The 19,670-nt window shown below is 43.6% G+C and overlaps 1 protein-coding gene across 1 annotated transcript in view; it reads right to left on the bottom strand.

Annotated features, from left to right (window-relative positions):
- The window catches only part of MSR1 (macrophage scavenger receptor 1), a 64,541-nt gene that overhangs the window by 21,757 nt on the left and 23,114 nt on the right, over nucleotides 1–19,670 (bottom strand). Inside the window, exons 6-8 of the mRNA XM_073608231.1 lie at nucleotides 11,644–11,706; nucleotides 9,523–9,582; nucleotides 8,903–9,016 (exon numbers count right to left, since the gene is read on the bottom strand). Of these exons, the coding sequence (XP_073464332.1) occupies nucleotides 8,903–9,016; nucleotides 9,523–9,582; nucleotides 11,644–11,706 (237 nt within the window). The remainder of the gene's footprint in view (nucleotides 1–8,902; nucleotides 9,017–9,522; nucleotides 9,583–11,643; nucleotides 11,707–19,670) is intronic.

Here is a 19,670-nt window from a genome sequence, read left to right as displayed (position 1 = left end):
TGACTCTGCTGGCAGCTGGGAAGGATGCAGGACAAGGTGCAGTAGTGTTGGAGGTTGTTCCGCCACCACGCCTCCAAAATGCTAATGATTGTGACACACCTCTCTCCTCCACCCCCTCCTCTTCTTCTTCCTCCATGGCCTCTTCCTGTGCTTTGTCCTCGGAACCAGCGGTGCTCCGTAGCCATTCAAGGGGCTACGCAAGTACGCAGGCCAAAAGATGCCATGCGGTGCTTGAGCTGGTGTGCTAGGGGGACAGGAGCCACACTGGGGCAGAGGTTCTGTCAGCTCTGCAGGGGCAGGTTCAGAGGTGGTTGACGCCATGCCAACTTAAGGCAGGAATGGTGGTTTGCGACAATGGCACCAACCTCCTCTCTGCCCTCCGACAGGGACAAATGACCCATGTGCCCTGTTTGGCTCACGTCCTTAACTTGGTGATGCAGCGGTTCTTGGGCAGGTACTCGGGCTTACAGGATGTCCTGAGGCAGGCCAGGAAAGTCTGTGTGCATTTCCGACGGTCATATAATGCCAGTGCTCGACTGACGGACCTCCAAAAGGAGTTTAACCTGCCCAAGAACCGCCTAATCTGTGACATGCCCACCAGGTGGAACTCAACGTTGGCCATGCTGCAGCGGCTGCACACGCAGCAGAGGGCCATCAATGAGTACCTGTGCGACTATGGCACCAGGACAGGGTCAGGGGAGCTTGTTTTTTTTTCCCCACGCCAGTGGGCCATGATCAGGGATGCATGCACTGTCCTGTCATCATTTGAGGAGGCCACGAGGATGGTGAGCAGTGACAGTGCATGCATCAGTGACACTGTCCCCCTTGTCCACCTGTTGGAGCACACGCTGCATGAAATAATGGACAGGGCACTTGAGGCAGAACAGAGGCAGGAAGAGGAGGACTTCCTTAGCTCTCAAGGCCCCCTTTATCCAGACAGTGTTTCTGCATGCCCGCCGATCACACAGGAAGAGGACGAGGAGGAGGAGGAGGAGGAGGAGGAAGATTGTGTCAGTATGGAGGTGGAGCCTGGTACTCAGCATCAGCAGCAGTCTTTAAGGGATCAGTCCCAAGAAACACATGGACTTGTACGTGGCTGAGAGGAGGTGGCTGCAGACCATGTCGTCCTTAGTGACCCAGAGGACTCTGGACCGAATGCCTCAGCAAACCTACGCTGCATGGCCTCCCTGATCCTGCAAAGCCTGCGTAAGGATCCTCGTATTCGTGGTATCAAGGAGAAGGACCAATACTGGCTGGCAACCCTCCTTGATCCACGTTACAAGGGTAAGGTTGCGGACCTTATCTTGCCATCGCAGAGGGAGCAGAGGATGAAACATCTTCGGGAGACCTTGCAGAAAGGTCTGTGCAACACGTTCCCAGAGACTGGGAGGTTACAAACTCCTGTTTCTGGACAACGTGTTGCTGAGGCTTCGGTCAGTCAAAGAAGGAGCGGTGGAGAAGGTGGCCATCTGACCGATGCGTTCAGACAATTTTTTGGTCCGCAGCCCCAAGGTATGATCGGTTCCAGCAACCATCACCAGCATCTGTTTTACATGGTGCAGGAATACCTAGGGGCAAGATCAGACTTGGACACCTTTCCCACCGAAAATCCTCTGGGTTACTGGGTCTTGAGGATGGATCACTGGCCAGAGCTTTCACAGTTTGCAATTGAGCTACTGGCCTGTCCTGCATCCAGCGTTCTTTTGGAACGCACATTCAGTGCTGCTGGAGGCTTTGTAACCGATCACAGGGTGCGTCTGTCCACCGACTCGGTCGATCGACTGACCTTCATAAAAATGAATCAGTCTTGGATCACCACCAGCTACCAAGCACCTGATGCTGATGTAACCGAATAATTTTTTTTAAATCTCAGATCCCTTCAAAGACTGCCTATGCTGATGCTGAGTGACTATCCCTGAGTAATTATCCTCTTCCTCCTCAATAATCACGCTGATAGCTTGAAAGAACATTTTTGGTTCTGGGCGCCACCACCAATGCCTAAGGCACAATTTTTCAGCCCCTGTTTAACAGGGGCGTGTGATTACAATTTTTGATGCAATACTTTGCAGCAGGGCTCGTTCCTGCGTTCCAACTAGAGTGTCTGTGAGGGGTTGCAGTGTTGTGGCACCAGTGCCTAAGGCCCAATTTTTCAGCCCCTGTTTAACAGGGGCGTGTGATTACAATTTTTGATGCAATACTTTGCAGCAGGGCTCGTTCCTGTGTTCCAACTAGAGTGTCTGTGAGGGGTTGCAGTGTTGTAGCACCAGCATCAGTGCCTAAGGCCCAATTTTTCTGCCCCTGTTTACCAGGGGCGTGTAATTACAATTTTTGATGCAATACTTTGCAGCAGGGCTCGTTCCTGCATTCCAACTAGAGTGTCTGTGAGGGGTTGCAGTGTTGTAGCACCAGCACCAGTGCCTAAGGCCCAATTTTTCTGCCCCTGTTTAACAGGGGCGTGTAATTACAATTTTTGATGCAATACTTTGCAGCAGGGCTCGTTCCTGCGTTCCAACTAGAGTGTCTGTGAGGGGTTGCAGTGTTGTGGCACCAGCACCACCACCACCACCACCACCACCAATGGCCCAATTTTTCTGCCCCTGTTCAACAGGGGCATGTAATTACAATTCTTGATCTAATATTTCACAGCAGGGCCCATTTCTGCACCCACCAAGAGCGAGTGAGGACTTACAGTGTTGTGGCACCAGCACCACCACCACCACCACCAAAGGCCCAGTTTTTCTGCCCCTGTTCAACAGGGCATGTAATTGCAATTCTTGATCTAATATTTCACAGCAGGGCCCTGTGAGGGCTTACGTTGTTGTGGCCACAACAACACCTAAGGGCCAAATTTATGATGAGTATATAGGGCAGGCCCCTACTTTCAAACATCTAACTTACAAACGACTCCCACTTGCAAACGGAAGGAGACAACAGGAAGTGAGATGAAATCTACCCCTAGGAAGGGAAATTCTCTCCTGTAAGAGTTAATATGGGAAAAACATTTCTCCTTTCCACTGATGCTTTCCAATCCTTGTTCCACAAAAAAACCCAAATTTTCAAAAAACATTTGTCATTGGGACAAAAAGTGAGGTGAAATCTCCTAAAGAGGAGGAAAGACAGCAAAACAAATGTCACAGGGGTAATAACCCTTCCCTATGTTTTCCAAAAAGCTTAAAAAAGATTTTTTGGCTGGAGCTAAACACGTTAAAAATGTACCCGTTCAAAATGACAAACAGATTCTACTTAACAACAAACCTACAGTCCCTGTCTTCTTTGCACCGCCTGTATACTGCTGTTCAGAGTATATAGAGCCTTGTGGCCCCACACCTTTCCTTATTTTAATTTGGGTGCGGGGTTCCCCTTAATATCCAAAGGGCCTGGTAATGGACTGGGGGGTACCCATGCCGTTTGTCTCACTGATTTTCATCCATATTGCCAGGACCCGACATTACATTAAACCCGCAAGCAGTTTTAAATGAGATTTTTTCCTTTAAAAATGACATTTGGTGCAGGGACTGTTCTAAACACGGGAAACACGCGCCACTTTACAGGCATACTATAGACACCCCCCAGGTACGATATTTAAAGGAATATTTCACTTTTTTTTTTTTTTACTTTAACCATCATTAAAATCACTGCTCCCGAAAAAACGGCCGTTTTTAAAAGTTTTTTTTTGCATTGATACATGTCCCCTGGGGTAGGACCCGGGTCCCCAAATCCTTTTTAAGACAATACCATGCAAATTAGCCTTTAAAATGAGCACTTTTGATTTCGAACGTTCGAGTTCCATAGACGTCAATGGGGTTCTAACGTTCGTGCAAATTTTCGGTCCGTTCGCAGGTTCTGGTGCGAACCGAACCGGGGGGTGTTCGGCTCATCCCTAACCACCAACCTTCTACAGGTAGCTTTTGCTGAACACTGTGCAGAGGTCGCACTGCACTAACGTGTAAATAATTTAGCTGCCTGTGGTAGTGATAGGATCAGGAAAACACCACCAACCTTCTACAGGTAGCTTTAGCTGAACACTGTGCAGAGGTTGCACTACACTAACTTGTAGCTTATTTAGCTGCCTGCGGTAGTGATAGGATCAGGAAAACACCACCAACCTTCTACAGGTAGCTTTAGCTGAACACTGTGCAGAGGTCACACTACACTAACTTGTAGCTTTAGCTGAAAACTGTGAGGAGGACGCACTACACTAACTTGTAGCTTTAGCTGAACACTGTGCAGAGGTCGCACTACACTAACTTGTTATTTTAGCTGAACACTGTGAGGAGGACGCACTACACTAACTTGTAGCTTTAGCTGAACACTGTGAGGAGGACGCACTACACTAACTTGTAGCTTTAGCTGAACACTGTGCACTACACTAACTTGTAGCTTTAGCTGAACACTGTGCAGAGGTCGCACTACACTAACTTGTAATTTTAGCTGAACACTGTGCAGAGGTCACACTAAACTAACTTGTAGCTTTAGCTGAACACTGTGAGGAGGACACACTACACTAACTTGTAGCTTTAGCTGAACACTGTGAGGAGGTCACACTAAACTAACTTGTAACTTTAGCTGAACACTGTGAGGAGGACACACTACACTAACTTGTAGCTTTAGCTGAACACTATGAGGATGACGCACTACACTAACTTTCAGCTTTAGCTGAACACTGTGCCTAGGTTGCACTACACTAACTTGTAGTTTTAGCTGAACACTGTGAGGAGGACGCACTACACTAACTTGTAGCTTTAGCTGAACACTGTGCAGAGGTCACACTAAACTAACTTGTAGCTTTAGCTGAACACTGTGAGGAGGACGCACTACACTAACTTGTAGCTTTAGCTGAACACTGCGCAGAGGTCACACTAAACTAACTTGTAGCTTTAGCTGAACACTGTGAGGAGGACGCACTACACTAACTTGTAGCTTTAGCTGAACACTGTGAGGAGGACGCACTACACTAACTTGTAGCTTTAGCTGAACACTGCGCAGAGGTCACACTAAACTAACTTGTAGCTTTAGCTGAACACTGTGAGGAGGACGCACTACACTAACTGTAAATAGTCTAGCTGCCTGACTGTGGTAGTAATAGGATCAAAAGAACACCAGCAATTTTCTTCAGGTAGCTGTAAATACTGTAACAACACAAGCCTGCCTGCCAGTAGGAAGATAACAGGAACGGATCTAGCTAAACTGAATACAGTGTATATATATATATATATATATATATATATATATGTATATACAACACCTGGGATGCATATATATACACAATACACTGTAAGTGCAGCTAACTGACTGACTGTCCTGCCTAATCTATCTAACTTAAATCAAATGACACTGTCTCTCTCTCTGTCTATCTCTCTCTCAAGCCTGAACACACTACACAGGGCCGCCGTGCAGGCGCCTTATATAGTGTGGGGCATGTTCTAAACCCCCTGAGCCATAATTGGCCAAAGCCACCCTGGCTTTGGCCAATTATAGCTCTCTCTACAGACGGCGCTGTGATTGGCCAAGCATGCGGGTCATAGTGCATGCTTGACCAATCATCAGCCAGCAATGCACTGCGATGCCGTGACGCGCCACACGAATTTGGCGCGAACGGGGCATATTGTTCACAATTCGGCGAACGGGCTAACAGCCGATGTTCGAGTCGAACATGGGTTCGACTCGAACACGAAGCTCATCCCTAGTCAGGGGGTCACCAACACTTAAAGCGGAAGTTCAATTTTTGGGTGGAACTCCACTTTAACCACTTCAACCCCGGAAGATTTGACTGCTCAATGACCAGGCCATATTTTGCGAAATGGCACTGCATCAATTTAACTAAAAATTGCGCAGTCATGCGACGTAGTACCCAAACAATATTGATGTCCTTTTTTCCCCCACAAATAGAACTTTCTTTTGGTGGCATTTGATCATGTCTGCGGTTTTCATTTTTTGTGCTATAAACAAAACATACTGAATACTTTTGACACATTTTTGGAACCATTGCCAATTATACAGCGATCAGTGCTATAAAATGCACTGATTACTGTGTAAATGTCACTGGCAGGGAAGGGGTTAACACTAGGCGGCGATCAAGGGGTTAACTGTGTTCTCTAGGAAGTGATTCTAACTGTGGGGGGAGGGGACTGACTGGGTGAGGAGAGTGATCGTTGTTCATACTTGAACAACAGATCACTCTCCTCACCTCTGACAGCACGGAGATCTGTCTGTTTACATTGACAGATCTCCATTCTGTCTCTGTGGGGAGCAATCGCGGGTGCCCGGCGGTCATCACGCCCCCCAGTGGTCAAAAGGCGAACCGACGTACAGTTACTTTGGTTCGCCCAGGGAGCCAACCTGCCGCAGTACAACTGTGGTGGCTGGTCGGGAAGGGGTTAATGATGCTTAAAGTAAAACAATAAAAATGAAAAATTTATTTAAATATAGCGCCTGGGGGGTCCCCTTAGTCCTCCTCTAAAGTGGTGCATTTGTACAGTGTATAGGGCCTGCTGCAGCAAAACTACATAGAAAGAAAAAAAAACATTGCCGGCAATTAAAAAATGTGAAAAAAACGCTCCTTGGTGTCTGGTATGGATTTGAAGGGGAACCCCACACCAAAATTATTTCTAAAAAACACAGAGGGGCCTGCCCAAAATCCATATCAGACCCTTAGGTCTGGTATGGATTTTGAGGGGAACCCCCACACAAATTTTTTCTTAAAAATGGCATGGGGTCCCCCCAGAATCCATACCAGACCCTTTTTCGAGCATGCAGCATGGCAGGCCAGGAAAGAAAGGGGATGAGGGAGCACTCTCTCCCTGCTAATCCACACCAGGCCACATGTCCTCAACATGGGGGGTTTCTTTGGGGCAGGGGAGCCTCTGCCCCCCCCACCTCAAAGAACCTTGTTCCCATGTTGATGGGGATTGGGGACAAGAACCTCTTCCCTGCAACCCTGAGCGGTGGTAGTTGGGGTCTGTGGGCAGGGGGCTTATGAAAATCTGAAAGCCCTCTTTACCAATGGGGCCCCCAGATCCTGGCCCACCTACGTGAATGATTTTGGGTTAAATTGTACCCCTTCTCATTCACCAAAAAAAGTGTCAAAAAGAAATAAAAACACACACAGTTTTATACAATTCCTTTATTAAAATAAAAAATAATATCCCCCAATGTAGATCCATTGTCATTGATGCCCACTGTACTGCCGGACTCTAATAAAAAAAGCTCAACCCGCAATGAAGGCTACTGCTGTTTGCCTGCTTCACCATGTGCCAGTTTTTAAATAGATGAGGACTGCCCCCCTTGTGATGTCACCGACTTTGGGGGAGTTTGGGATTTTGGGGGGGGCATGCCTTGTTTTTTTTTTTAAGTTTTGGCGAAGGGTTAAAATGCATACCAGACCCAAAGGGCTGTTTTTTTTCACATTTTTGTATTACTGGCAATGTTTTTTTTTGTCATTCAGCTATCAGCGGGGAAGCCCGCTGACAGCTGATGACTCATCTGTTGCTAAGGACATGGCGGCCGGCTTCTGGGCCCACTCCTTAACAACCAGCTATTCATTGTGCCCTGATTGGGCAAAGCCTTGCATTGCTTTAACCAAACAGAACTTAGAATGCACTGTGCAGCGCTTGGTGGGCAAACATCCCTCTGAGCGCCCCGCAAATTTGGGTGTTTGGCAGACACCCCAACTGTTCACCCATCACTATAAACAAAGTTATGTTTTAAAACCCAACTCTGAGAAGCATGGAAATTCTACATTGTAGTGAATTTGCGTCCCACTGCAAGAGTTAATTGATCATTTAAGTCTAGGGGACTTGTTAAAGAAGATTTGAGAGAGAAGAAAAAGCACTAAGCACTAAGCAAAAGCACTAAGTGCAGACAGTTTACAGGTTTATTAGGTGCAATAAAATACTAGGGGCAACTCACATGACATGAAGTACTATCAGGATAGCGGAATCCGGAATGTCAGTGCTGGATGTCTGCAATGTCCTAGGATCCCCCTCTTTCTTGTTGGATCACTTCCTCCTGTCCTATGAACTTCATACTTATATGGACATCTTATGAACTTCTTATGAACTATTTATACAGAGACTGACACACACACACACACACACAGGGTCTGGTTACCTGTTGGCGCCTTCTTTCTTTGTTGTGTTAAAGTAGATTTACTTACCCAATCCTCTACTCCTCCATGCTGCTAGACTGGTCCCCCAGCATCCCCTCCACTATACTCCAAAGGTCTAAGGTCCTGATGTAATCAACACCAATAGCCCTGCATTGGATGTGAGAATGCTGAGGGACAGTACAGCGAGGGAGTGGATCTGATAAATAAAAAGCACTTTTATTGTCCCTGACTAAAGCAGCAATTAAAGCTGCCCCACTGCAAGGGATAACGTTCAAGCATCCTGAAGTTGGGCTTTCGGATGTTTTTTTTTACCACAACACTAGGAAATTAACATAACCAAAAAAGTACAACACATTGTGCAAGAACCTAAACAACTTAAGTGAAGTCCTTCAGAATATTTATATGATGTACTTAATTGGTTATAACCAACATCCTATTAGTTTTTTTATAAGTTAATTTTAACAGCAATGTTAATAATGTCCTGTCATGTAGAATCTAGGCAGAATACACTACATTATTGTTGCTGTGGATTACTGCATTTTGATTATCTTTTTTGCACTTTTACTGCCCTACTAAATAATTCTGCAATTGTCTTAGTTTCCCGATATTGTGGTCAAATGTGTCTTTATGATTGGTGAGTCTGAGTGCAGTAGAAGAGAGAACTGAAAATATGGTCTGTATTCCAGTTTGTATACTTTTACATCCAACACTGTTTTAAAATGTTTAGCTTCATATTGCTTTAGTTAAAATGGTGGAAGAAAAAATTAAGTTGACATGTTTTAGAATGTCACAAACCTGATTTAGTAGAAGGGGTTGTAAGGGCCACAGTCGCAGAATTTCCTTCTCCCTTTTGTCCATTTTCTCCTTTTTCTCCCTTTTGTCCTTTTTCACCTTTGGCACCTGACTCACCTTTTAGAAATGTTAGAGTTTTAATAATTTTGTTGATTAATTGAGGTGATGTTTACTTAGTTGACAGTGGTATAGGAAAAAATGCTCAGTCCCAGGCAATACCATGAGTTGGTAAAGTATTTCATGTGTTGCAACAATTGAATCATTTCTTTCTTACTTTCTTTCTTTCCTTTTCTCCTTTTCTCTTTGTCTCTCCCTCTATCTCTCTTTATTTTTTCTCTCTCTTTCCCATTTTCTCTCTCTTTCATTCTTTTTCTTTCCCTCTTTTTCTCTCTTTCTCTATTTTCTCCCTCCTTTTCTTTCTCTCTTTTTCTCTTTCTCTTTTTACTCTCTCTCTGTCTCTCTCTCTCTCTGTCTCTCTCTCTCTCTCTCTCTCTCTGTCTTTCTATCTCTCTCTTTTTTCTCCCCTTTTCTCTCTTCTTCCTCTTTCTCTCTTCTTTTTTCGCTTTCTTTTTTCTCTCTCTTTCTCCCTAAACTATTCTGTAACATAACATTAAAAATTCTACCTTTAGTTCCACGTCCTGCATAACCTTGCAGTCCTTTTGGTCCTGCGGGTCCTGGAGGTCCTGGAAATACATTAAAATAAGCATATTCCCAAGTTAAAATATTAAGTAAAAATAGAAATCAATGGGTTGGTTTACTAAATGAGTTTAGACTTAGCAAAGTGAATCGTATCTTAGCTTAATTTAGCTTTGTGGGGAAAGAAACCATGATAGTTGCTTTCACATGATTGAATGGCCGAAGTCAGCAGAGCTTCAGCTCATTCACTGAGCAATGTGAAAAAATTCCCTTGCAAAGTGAAAATTCACTTTTCTAAGTGAATTATATTCCTTTAGCAAATCAACCCCAATGTTTTAAAGTTAACCTATCCTCAAACAAGGCTGTTTTATTTTATGTGCATGCATAAGTAATGTGTTATTTTAACATTTGTAGCAATGTATTATTTTTCAAAGATTTTACTCCCCCTGACAATGCCTGCATCTTACTTACTACCCAGAAGGATAGCACCATCTTTGGTCAGCCACCATCCATGGGCAGCATCCACTTCCTGAACTAAGATGCTTGTCAATACATGACACAGTCCTCTAAGTTCTTGTAATAGTAATCTTTATGTACCAGGCTGGGTGCACACATATTTTCTCGTAATGACCAGCCCCTGTGCCTCCAAATCTGTATGCTACCAGAAAGTCCAGTAGTTAGTAGTTAATCACGTTCAATTGGACTTTTTCTGTAATGTTAAAGACATTTTGTCACTTACACCAGCCACTCCTTCAGTTCTAATGAGTGTCAGGAGCAATAGACTAGCATTTATAGCTACACAGATAGCATAAGCACATTAATCCAATCACAAAGGAATATGTCAAGGCATATGTTAATTGTCCAAGAACAGGAAGGCAGATGTGAAAGTTGTGGATCCACCTTGTTGTAATGACATAGAAATGGATTCACTTAATAAAAAAATCATCTGCACAGGATGGATTAATTGAAGTGAATCTTCACACAATTTATTGCATGAACATTTTCAGATCCTTTTGTAAATTAACCTCTGTGTTCCCTCCCCCTACCTGAATTCTCTGCGTATGCATTCTAGCAGTACAACACAACTCATCTCAGTCTGAGTTCTAATGTACAAGACCAGCAAGCTGCTTTTAACAAGTCAAATTCAGGTAGTTACGCTGCAAATGTTTTTGTCTTCTGCTTGGAAGTCAACTTTCAGAGTCCAGTCAGTTTCAATAACTGATGTAATTGAACATTTTAGTGTATTTTACTTTAAGTAAAAAAAGAACAATTTGTTTATAGCTTTGAGAATTCTAATGAATTACCCCGATTCATTCAATCATGTAAGAGAATAGGATATACAGAATACTGATCTGGATAACTATAATTTGTTGCACAATACTTCATTTGTTGAAAGTGTATGCTTTTAGATCTAGTTTTCAAAAACCTTTCTTTGCTGTGCCTTTGCATGTGATAACACTTACCACACTTAGGTCACTAAGCCGCTAAATTGTTCAGTTTACTGTAAGTTAACCAGTCTAAAATTCTGATGCAGACACAAATGCAACCCAATGCACCTATTGCATTAATGGGCATTTTTTGACGTGTTTATTGTGTGTTTAAAGTGTGGTAAAAAATGTGCATTATCAAAGACTTGCATAGAAAGAATTGACAAGCTTCAACTCCTCCCAGACTCAACATGTAGCCTATTTTTGCCACACGGAAATGAAAAGCAACGCTACATGTTTTTCAAATGTGAACAGCTTTGTCCGCTGTCCACTTTGTCCAATTGTAGGCTATTCAGGGAGCGACAAAAACATGGCTCAAATACCTGTTTCTAATGCTGGTGTGAACAGGGTCTTATTTGCTGCACATACCGTATATTCCAGACCAGTGACTCCAAGTGACTCTGAAGCCAGACACAGGCAACCAATGTTATCAGAAGGAAACCAAAAGAAGACAGCTCCTATGATTCTGTCTAGACAGGTGTGCTTTAAGCTGGCTCCTGGACCTGGACATTTTGAGCTTTTAGTAACTAATGCAATACAGGCAAAAGATTCTTTGAAATTCCCAATTGTGCTGAAGTATTCAAATCTTAAACATTCCAAAAACATCACAAAAAAATGTACCTGGTCTTCCAATTATTCCTGCTAAGCCATTGTCACCTTTTTCTCCTTTTTGACCAGGAGGACCTAGAATATAAAATTCAGCAGTTTAAATAACAAAAGGGATAGTTGAAATAAATTGGTACTACTGTTGAAAATGCTTCATATTCATGTACAGATATCAAATAACAACTAATAACAAATTAGATCAAATACTTTTTTCATGAACCTACTATCTAGCAGGTTTGCAAGAAGGTCCTAGTAGTTTCTGACCAGGCTTTCTGATTCACATCACCTGACAGGGCAAGGTCACATAACAACTTTAAGCCAGTGTTGCTTTTTCATTAAAATTCCCAGAATCTGAATTGGTTACTTAGGTTACTCATTTATTATCTCTGTAAGGCAGTTAATGGGAAACTCTCTGATTCTACAACTGTTTATATAAGGAAATATTGTCTGATAGGATGTTAGATACAAAGGACCCCTTGAAAAACACCAGGATTTCAGCCCCAAGGCTGAATTCTATTTATGTGATCCTTCTTTTTCCTAAAATCTATTTTTAGGGATGTGGTACAAAGTACGTTTTTTATTATTTTTTTATTAGTAGTAACTTTGGGTTAACATTACCCAGTCAAAGAGGTAAAAAATCTGACTTATATATGAGAAAAAAATCCCACAGAAAATAAAATTCCCACAAATCTTTAAAAGCAAAAGGGCAAGGTGTGCGCATGTAGGCCCTCTAATAAATGAGAACTCAGATTTAGTCACTGAGAACAACAAGAAAGCAAATTAAATATTTTCTTTAACTTTGTGTATGCAAAAGAGAATGTTCATGCTAATGTTTTGATATTATTTCAAATGCAGTGCAGTGGCTTAACAACTAAATTCACCTCATGAGTAAAACAGTCCATGCAGACAAGTGAGCCCTACTATATTACAATGCACTGTGAACTTTTGCAAAATACAGTCCAATGTGATTGGTATACCTGTAGGCCTCTGCGTGCACCCCTGAAGCCTGCCCAGTAAATGCCCAGAGCGTGGGTGCTTATTCTCAGCATTAAAGTAGCAAACACCTTTTTCAAAAAAGTGCACATGTGAAGTGCACACTCCCTCTCCCTATCCCAGCAATGCTGAAAAAACAGAAAATGTGCTCTGTGCTAAGGAAATTAAAAAGAGAAATGTTATTAAAAATTGCATTTACTTTTCAATCTGCATCCACTGTAATTTTCTGTAAAGTTCAATGCAATATGGCAACCTGGAAGCGTTCTCTGTGTTGTTGGTGTACAGGACACCCCCACAAATGTAATTTCCAGCTTGTGTGATTGGCTCACTGATTTCCCAAGTCTGCACTGAGGTGCAAGTTACATTTTAGGTATCATCTGCATTAGAAATGCAGACACTGTAGCTTTTTTCAGCAGAACGCGAAGAGTGCACCAACTGATTATTTTGAACTGAACGCTTCTATTCAGAATCGCTATCCAAAGGACATAGCGCAACAAACAGCTTTTTCTTCACAGCTGAAACAGGTATCTGCTACAAAGTCTGTTAAAAGCCCTGAAGTATACACTGATCACCTAGGTGGGATTGTTGTTTTTTACTTTTTAGGATAACAAAGTAACAAATTTATTTTTTTGGGGGGATGAACTGCTTTTGTTTGGTGATATTTTCTTGGAAAATAATTTTTGTGCAATCCATAGACAAAAGATGTTTGGTGATATTTTCTTGCAAAACAATGTTTTTTGCAATCCATAGACAAAAGCTTCAAGATTAAAATCTGAATAAAATTAAGATTAAAATGTGATTAAGCAAAATAAACATGAAAAAAGCACCTGGGCTAGATAGCTTACATCCATAAATCCTCAAAAGAGGAGCTTAGTTATTTCAAAGCCATTGTACCTAATTTGTATATGCTCTTTAATGACTGGCTGGGTGTCAAGGGATTGGAGTAAAACAAATGTGGTACTTCAAAAGGTAATCAATGCCTTCACCCAATAACCACAGAGCAGGACATTTAAGTTCTATTGTCAGAAAGACCTTGGAGTGGTTAGTAAAGGACCATATAAAAAAGTATGTAATGAAAAATAAAATAAAAAATTATAGCCAGAATGGATTTATGAAAGATACGTGTTAAATACAAATCTATATTCTTTATATGGGGAAAAACAAAAATGTGAAATAAAGGTTGGCTATGGAAGTAATTCATTTGGCTTCTGGAAAAAGTGTTTGGCATAAGATATATAAGATCTGTTGGTTTAAAATTATTCTTATGCCGTGTACACACGAGTGGACTTTCCGGCATACTTGGTCCGGCGGACCAGAGCACCCACCCTCCCATGTTGAGGGCATGCGGCCTGACACGGTTCAGGAGGGGGGGCGCTCGCTCGTCCCCACCCCCTTTCCTGACCGACCGGGCTGCGTGCTCGGATCGGGGTCTGGTATGGATTCTAGGGGCGATTGACTTCCTTTTCTAGTCCCATCATACTTGAGTCACGTTCAAAATAAACGGACTTGTCCGTGTGTGGGCAAGTCCATTCATTCTGAAAGTCCGCCGTAACTCCAGCGAAAGTCTGTTGGAAAGACGGGCGGACCTAGCCTGCCAGAAAGTCCGGTCGTGTCCGGTCATGTGTAGGCAAGTCCGTCCGTTCAGGTAGTCCGCCGGAAAGTCTGGCGGAAAGACCGTCGGACCAAGTCTGCTGGAAAGTCCGCTCGTGTGTAGCCTGGGGTTATTAAGGGGTCTACCCCAAGCTCCATTACTCTCATTACTCTTTTTTTCTTGTACATAATGTGACAAGTTGTAGCTCAGTGGTAGTGCCAAAACAGTGAGTTTACTCCATGCCCGGAATAGTTTTCAGGGCTTTCCTGCCCACTCCAAAATTAAAGAACATCAAATGTTCATACAGGTATGTCTTCCCATGCAGGGGGTTCTCATCATCAGTACAAACCAAACATTCAGCCTCCTGGCTCTCTTGGCAGCTTTACTGCTCTGATTAATACCTTTTGGTCCACCTGACCATTAGTACCTTTTGGTCCTCCTGACCATCAAATGCATCCCAGTGTTTGTGCACAGGTGCTATACCTCAGCTGTGGCAGCTCCCTGTTGCTTTGTTCCTCCTGGACTCTCTCTCAGGCTCACGCCTTGGTCTGTCCTGTCCTGGACAGTACAGTGCATATGAGCACCTCTCACTGCTCCCTTCACACACTGACCCCCTTTGGAGGATGGGACTCCGAGCTCTAATGCTCTGAGCTCTCATATAAAGCCAACACATTCCTGTTCCATTAGTGTGCTTGCTTCTTACAAAATCTGGTGTAAACCACCAAATTAAACAGTGGCACGGGCTCACCCTGCCACAATTATTATAGTTTGGGTTTAATAATATTCATGTGTTTGCAATGAAGTGGAATGCAATGGAAGCAGTTTTGACTTTTAGCTGCTTGGGGTTCAATGTGGATACTTGGAGCTAAAAAAAAGCAAAGCACCTCCCAACCTACAGCTTGTTTACTATAATTAAAATAATTATTTAGTACAGAAGAGATGTGCGAGCCAGGCACTCTCCCAATATCTGGGATTCCACTGTCATTAGACAGCACAAGTCACAGGCAAAAGGCATAGAGTCAATCAGAGTGGCTTTGTGTCTTGCTGTGATGACCAATCACAGATGTGAACACTGCACATGTTTACCTTTGAGAGAACTGCACTTGCAGAGTGCAACTGCGCTTTGCAAAGTGCACAGTTTATTCGCCTTTAATAAATCAACCCCTCATTCTCTTAGCATCCTTGCGTTTAGTAATGCAGATTAATTTGAGTGAATGAGCCCTAAAAGAAGCTTGACAAACCCCCACCCACTAAAACCATGGGGCTTCATAGGAGAGAACCATTTTTTTTTCTTTTTGATCTTTTTTCTTTTTTAGGACTTAGGCCGGGTTCACACTAGTGCGACAAACGCTCTGACATTGGGAGCTCATGTCGCATGACGTGTGAAAATCAGTGTTTCCCTATGGGAGCCGTCCTAACTGGTCCGACACAAGTCGGTCCGACTTTGAAAATGCTCCCTGTACTACTTTGGTCCGACTTTGTTCCTACTTCGACCCATTGACTATCATTGAAGTTAGATCGCCATCTTGCATGATCCAACTTTGGCATGCGAGTTGTGCTCAGATGATCTTGAGGGGAAACTCCGCGCCAAGTTTTAAGTAAAAAACCGGCATGGGTTCCCCCTCCAAGAGCATACCAGACCCAAGGGTCTGGTATGGAATTTAAGGGGAAAAAACGGCGTGGGGGTCACCCCCAAATCCATACCAGACCCTTATTTGAGCATGCAGCCTGGCTGGTCAGGAAAGGGGGTGGGGACGAGCGAGCGCCCCCCCCTCCTGAACTGTACCAGGCTGCATGCCCTCAACATGGGGCCCCCCACCCCAAAGCACCTTGTCCCCTCATGCCCCGGGACTGTGACGTCATAAGGGGTGTGGTCACTGGGTGACATCACCCGGTGACCACGCCCCATCCCTATATAAGTTGTTGCGCACCACACGCACAGCATTACAGTGGGAGAGAGCGTCGTGTCAACATCAGAAGAAGAGAAGAGGGAAGAAGACGGCAGAGAAGACCGCTAGCAAAAGAGCGGGCAAAAGAGCAGAAGACAGCGGAGGAGCCCGGCAGAAGATACCGGAGAGTGGGAGAAGAACCAGAGAGCGCGGAGAAGAGGCCAGAGAGCACGGAGAAGAAGGAAGAGACCGCGGAGAAGAAGGAAGAGACCCTCGAAGTCAGAAGAAGACCCCCGGAGCTGCCTAATAAGTTACTTTAAAAACCTGTCTAGTGTGTTTTTTTATTGACACTTTTTTTCCAAGGCGAATGGGTAGGGGTATGATGTATCCCATATTCATTCACATAGAGTGGGGGGCCGGGATCTGGGGGCCCCATTATTAAAGGGGGCTCCCGGATTCCGATAAGCCCTCCACCCGCAGACCCCGACAACCAATGGCCAGGTTTGTCAGGAAGAGGCCCTTGTCCTCCTCAACATGGGGACAAGGTGCTTTGTGGTGGGTGGCCGCAGGGCACCCCCCTGCCCCAAAGCACCCACCCCCCCTATGTTGAGGGCATGCGGCCTGGTACATTCAGGAGGGGGGCACTCACTCATCCCCACCCCTTTTCCTGACTGTCCGGGCTACGTGCTCGGATAAGGGTCTGGTATGGATTTAGGGGTGACCCCACGCCGTTTTTCGGCATAGGGGGGTTCCCCTTAAAATCCATATCAGACCAAAGGGCCTGGTATGCTCTTGGAGGGGGAATCCATGCCGTTTTTTTATTTAGAATTTGGCGTGGAGTTCCCCCTCAAGATTCATACCAAACACAGTACCTGGTATTGGTGGGGATGCAAGTTGGATCCCTGTTCATTGAAAGTCGGATGTATGTCAGCTCCAAGTCGCAGGGCAAAGTCAGATCCAAAGTAGGATGGCTGTCGTGTCGTACCAATGTGAACCCAGCCTTTAAGGGGGTTGTACAGCATCCAGAGCCTACAAATATATTTTTGCAGGACCCAAAGCTGCTGCGGACAGCCACCATTAGTCATCAATTTGAAGATGCAGCTGTGCAAGGGTATGCATCAGGGGTTACATAAAGCACTATCTACATTTGTGGCATACATCCGTGCACATGTCAGTGCTTTTCACATAGCTCCATACAGCTACATTGTCTAATAGGTATGGATGGCTATAAACGGCAGCTGCAGATTACTGGTAATGTGTTTATGCAGGCTCTGGATACTGTACAGCCACCTTATGGTTGTGTGTATAGTAAAAAATGCCAGTGGTTTTTAACCACCCACCAACTGGCCATTGTACTAAATGGCTGCTATGGAGGGCAATTATTCTAAGTGAACGTTCAAAAATTTCATTGTGCTTACTGTTGGCGTGTATGTCCTGTGTGCGCACAATGCCTATAAACAGGCAATGGACCAAAGGCACTGAGCCAATCAGAATTGGCCATCAAAGCAATCACAAATGTAAACTACTGTTTACATTTGACAGTCCGCCCCTTCCTTTTGACAATGAAGGGAGGTAAAGAAGGAGGGTTGGTTTCCTTGCAGGACCAGGGACAAGCAAGGCAGCAGAAGCAAGGCTGCGATTTTAATGAGGGAACGGGGACGAGGGAAAATTTATGTGCCACTAAACAACAGTTTTCTTGTATTGTTTTGGGGGGATTCAAGCACCATCGACTCCAGCAAGGGAGACAGAGGGGTAGACCTTTTATGTGGGTATACCTAGTAGAGAGATTCCTACTTATTTATTACAGACTAAAGATTAGCACACAATGCCAATCTGGAGCTTCTAGACAAGGAAACGAGTAAGATGCTTTCCTGTGTTAAATGATACGTAGTAAATGTACCTAAATCAGTTCATAGAAAGGATGTCCTGAAATTGGAAAGCATTAAATTATTAAGACACATAAAGGAATTCAACTAGAAAGATATTTAAAGCAGAACTAAAGTTCTCACAGGGGGCTAGATCCTTGACATATTCTGCAAGTATTCACAGCCAGAGCCAAATTTAGGATGGGCAGTTGCATAGGCCCTGCAAATCCTAAAGGTCCCAAGGAGCTGCTCACCTTCCTTTCTCTGCAGGAAGACAGAAACTAGATACTACATATCAAGTAGAGCTTCACTGAGGTAAGCTGGGACTAAAGCAAGGGCTGGCTTCTGATTGTACATATGGTACTGGTATATTTGTGTGTATGTTTAAGAATATAGTGCTAACAGTGCTGTTTGTATGTTTGTAACATTTGAATAATGTGTTTGTTTCCATGTAGTGTGCAGATTGTGTGTGTTACATAGTTATATAGTTAGTCAGGTTGAAAAAAGAAAAAAGACACAAGTCTATCTAGTTCAACCAAAAAAATAAAATACAATTCCATGTACACAATCCTTCACCCACAGTTGATCCAGAGGAAGGCGAAAAACCACAGCAAAGCATGCTCCAATTTGCTACAGCAGGGGAAAAAAATCCTTCCTGATCCCCGAGAGGCAATCAGATTTTCCCTGGATCAACTTTACCTATAAATGTCAGTACTGAATTATATTATGTACATTTAGGAAAGAATCCAGGCCTTTTTTTAAAGCAATCTACTGAGCTGGCCAGAACCACTTCTGGAGGTAGTCTCTTCCACATTTTTACAATTCTTACTGTGAAGAAACCTTTCTGTATTTGGAGATGAAATCTTTTTTCCTCTAGACGTAAAGAGTGCCCCCTTGTCCTCTGTGATAACCTTAAAGTGAATAACTCAACACCAAGTTCACTATATGGACCACTTTTGTATTTGTACATGTTGATCATATCCCCCCTAATCTCCTCTTCTCAAGACAGAATAAATTCAGTTCCTCTAATCTTTCCTCATAGCTGAGCTTCCCCATGCCTCTTATCGGTTTGGTTGCCCTTCTCTGCACTTTCTCCAGTTCTCGGATATCCTTTTTGAGAACTGGTGCCCCAAATTGAACTGCATATTCAAGATGAGGTCTTACTAATGATTTGTACAGGGGCAAAAATATATCTGGCTCTCTGGAGTCCATATCTCTCTTAACCACTTAAGGACTAGCCTCGTTTTGGATTTTAGGTGTTTACATGTTTAAAACAAAAAAACAAGAAAAATAGCCCTGGGACTTTAGATGAGGTGAGAGAGGTTTAGCCAATGTCCACAGCGAACACTGAGACAAAATCAATTTATTCATTTCAAAACGTTATGTAACGGAGCGGTAACAACAATGATTGTGAGTTACCAGGCATAATAGCCAATGTACACAACACAGATGAACGTAAATATACAAAGATTTATTACAAATGTTATACATCAATGAGCAACAATAAAACTTGAAAGTTGCTGGGTCAGTAAATACACATACAAAATAAGATGATAAAATGTACATACATGTGGACAGGGAAGTATGTGAACATAATGCAGACATCAATAATACCCAGCATGTACCGGTATAAAACAAGCATCAATAAAGCCCTATGCATTTCGCGAGACCCTGCTCGCTTCTTCAGGGGCAGATGCATGAATG

This window comes from Aquarana catesbeiana, linkage group LG01, assembly GCF_042186555.1.
Source record: "Aquarana catesbeiana isolate 2022-GZ linkage group LG01, ASM4218655v1, whole genome shotgun sequence".
Lineage (NCBI taxonomy): Eukaryota > Metazoa > Chordata > Amphibia > Anura > Ranidae > Aquarana > Aquarana catesbeiana.
The sequence above is the reverse complement of the archived record's forward strand: the minus strand, read 5'-3'. Positions and strand labels throughout refer to the sequence as shown.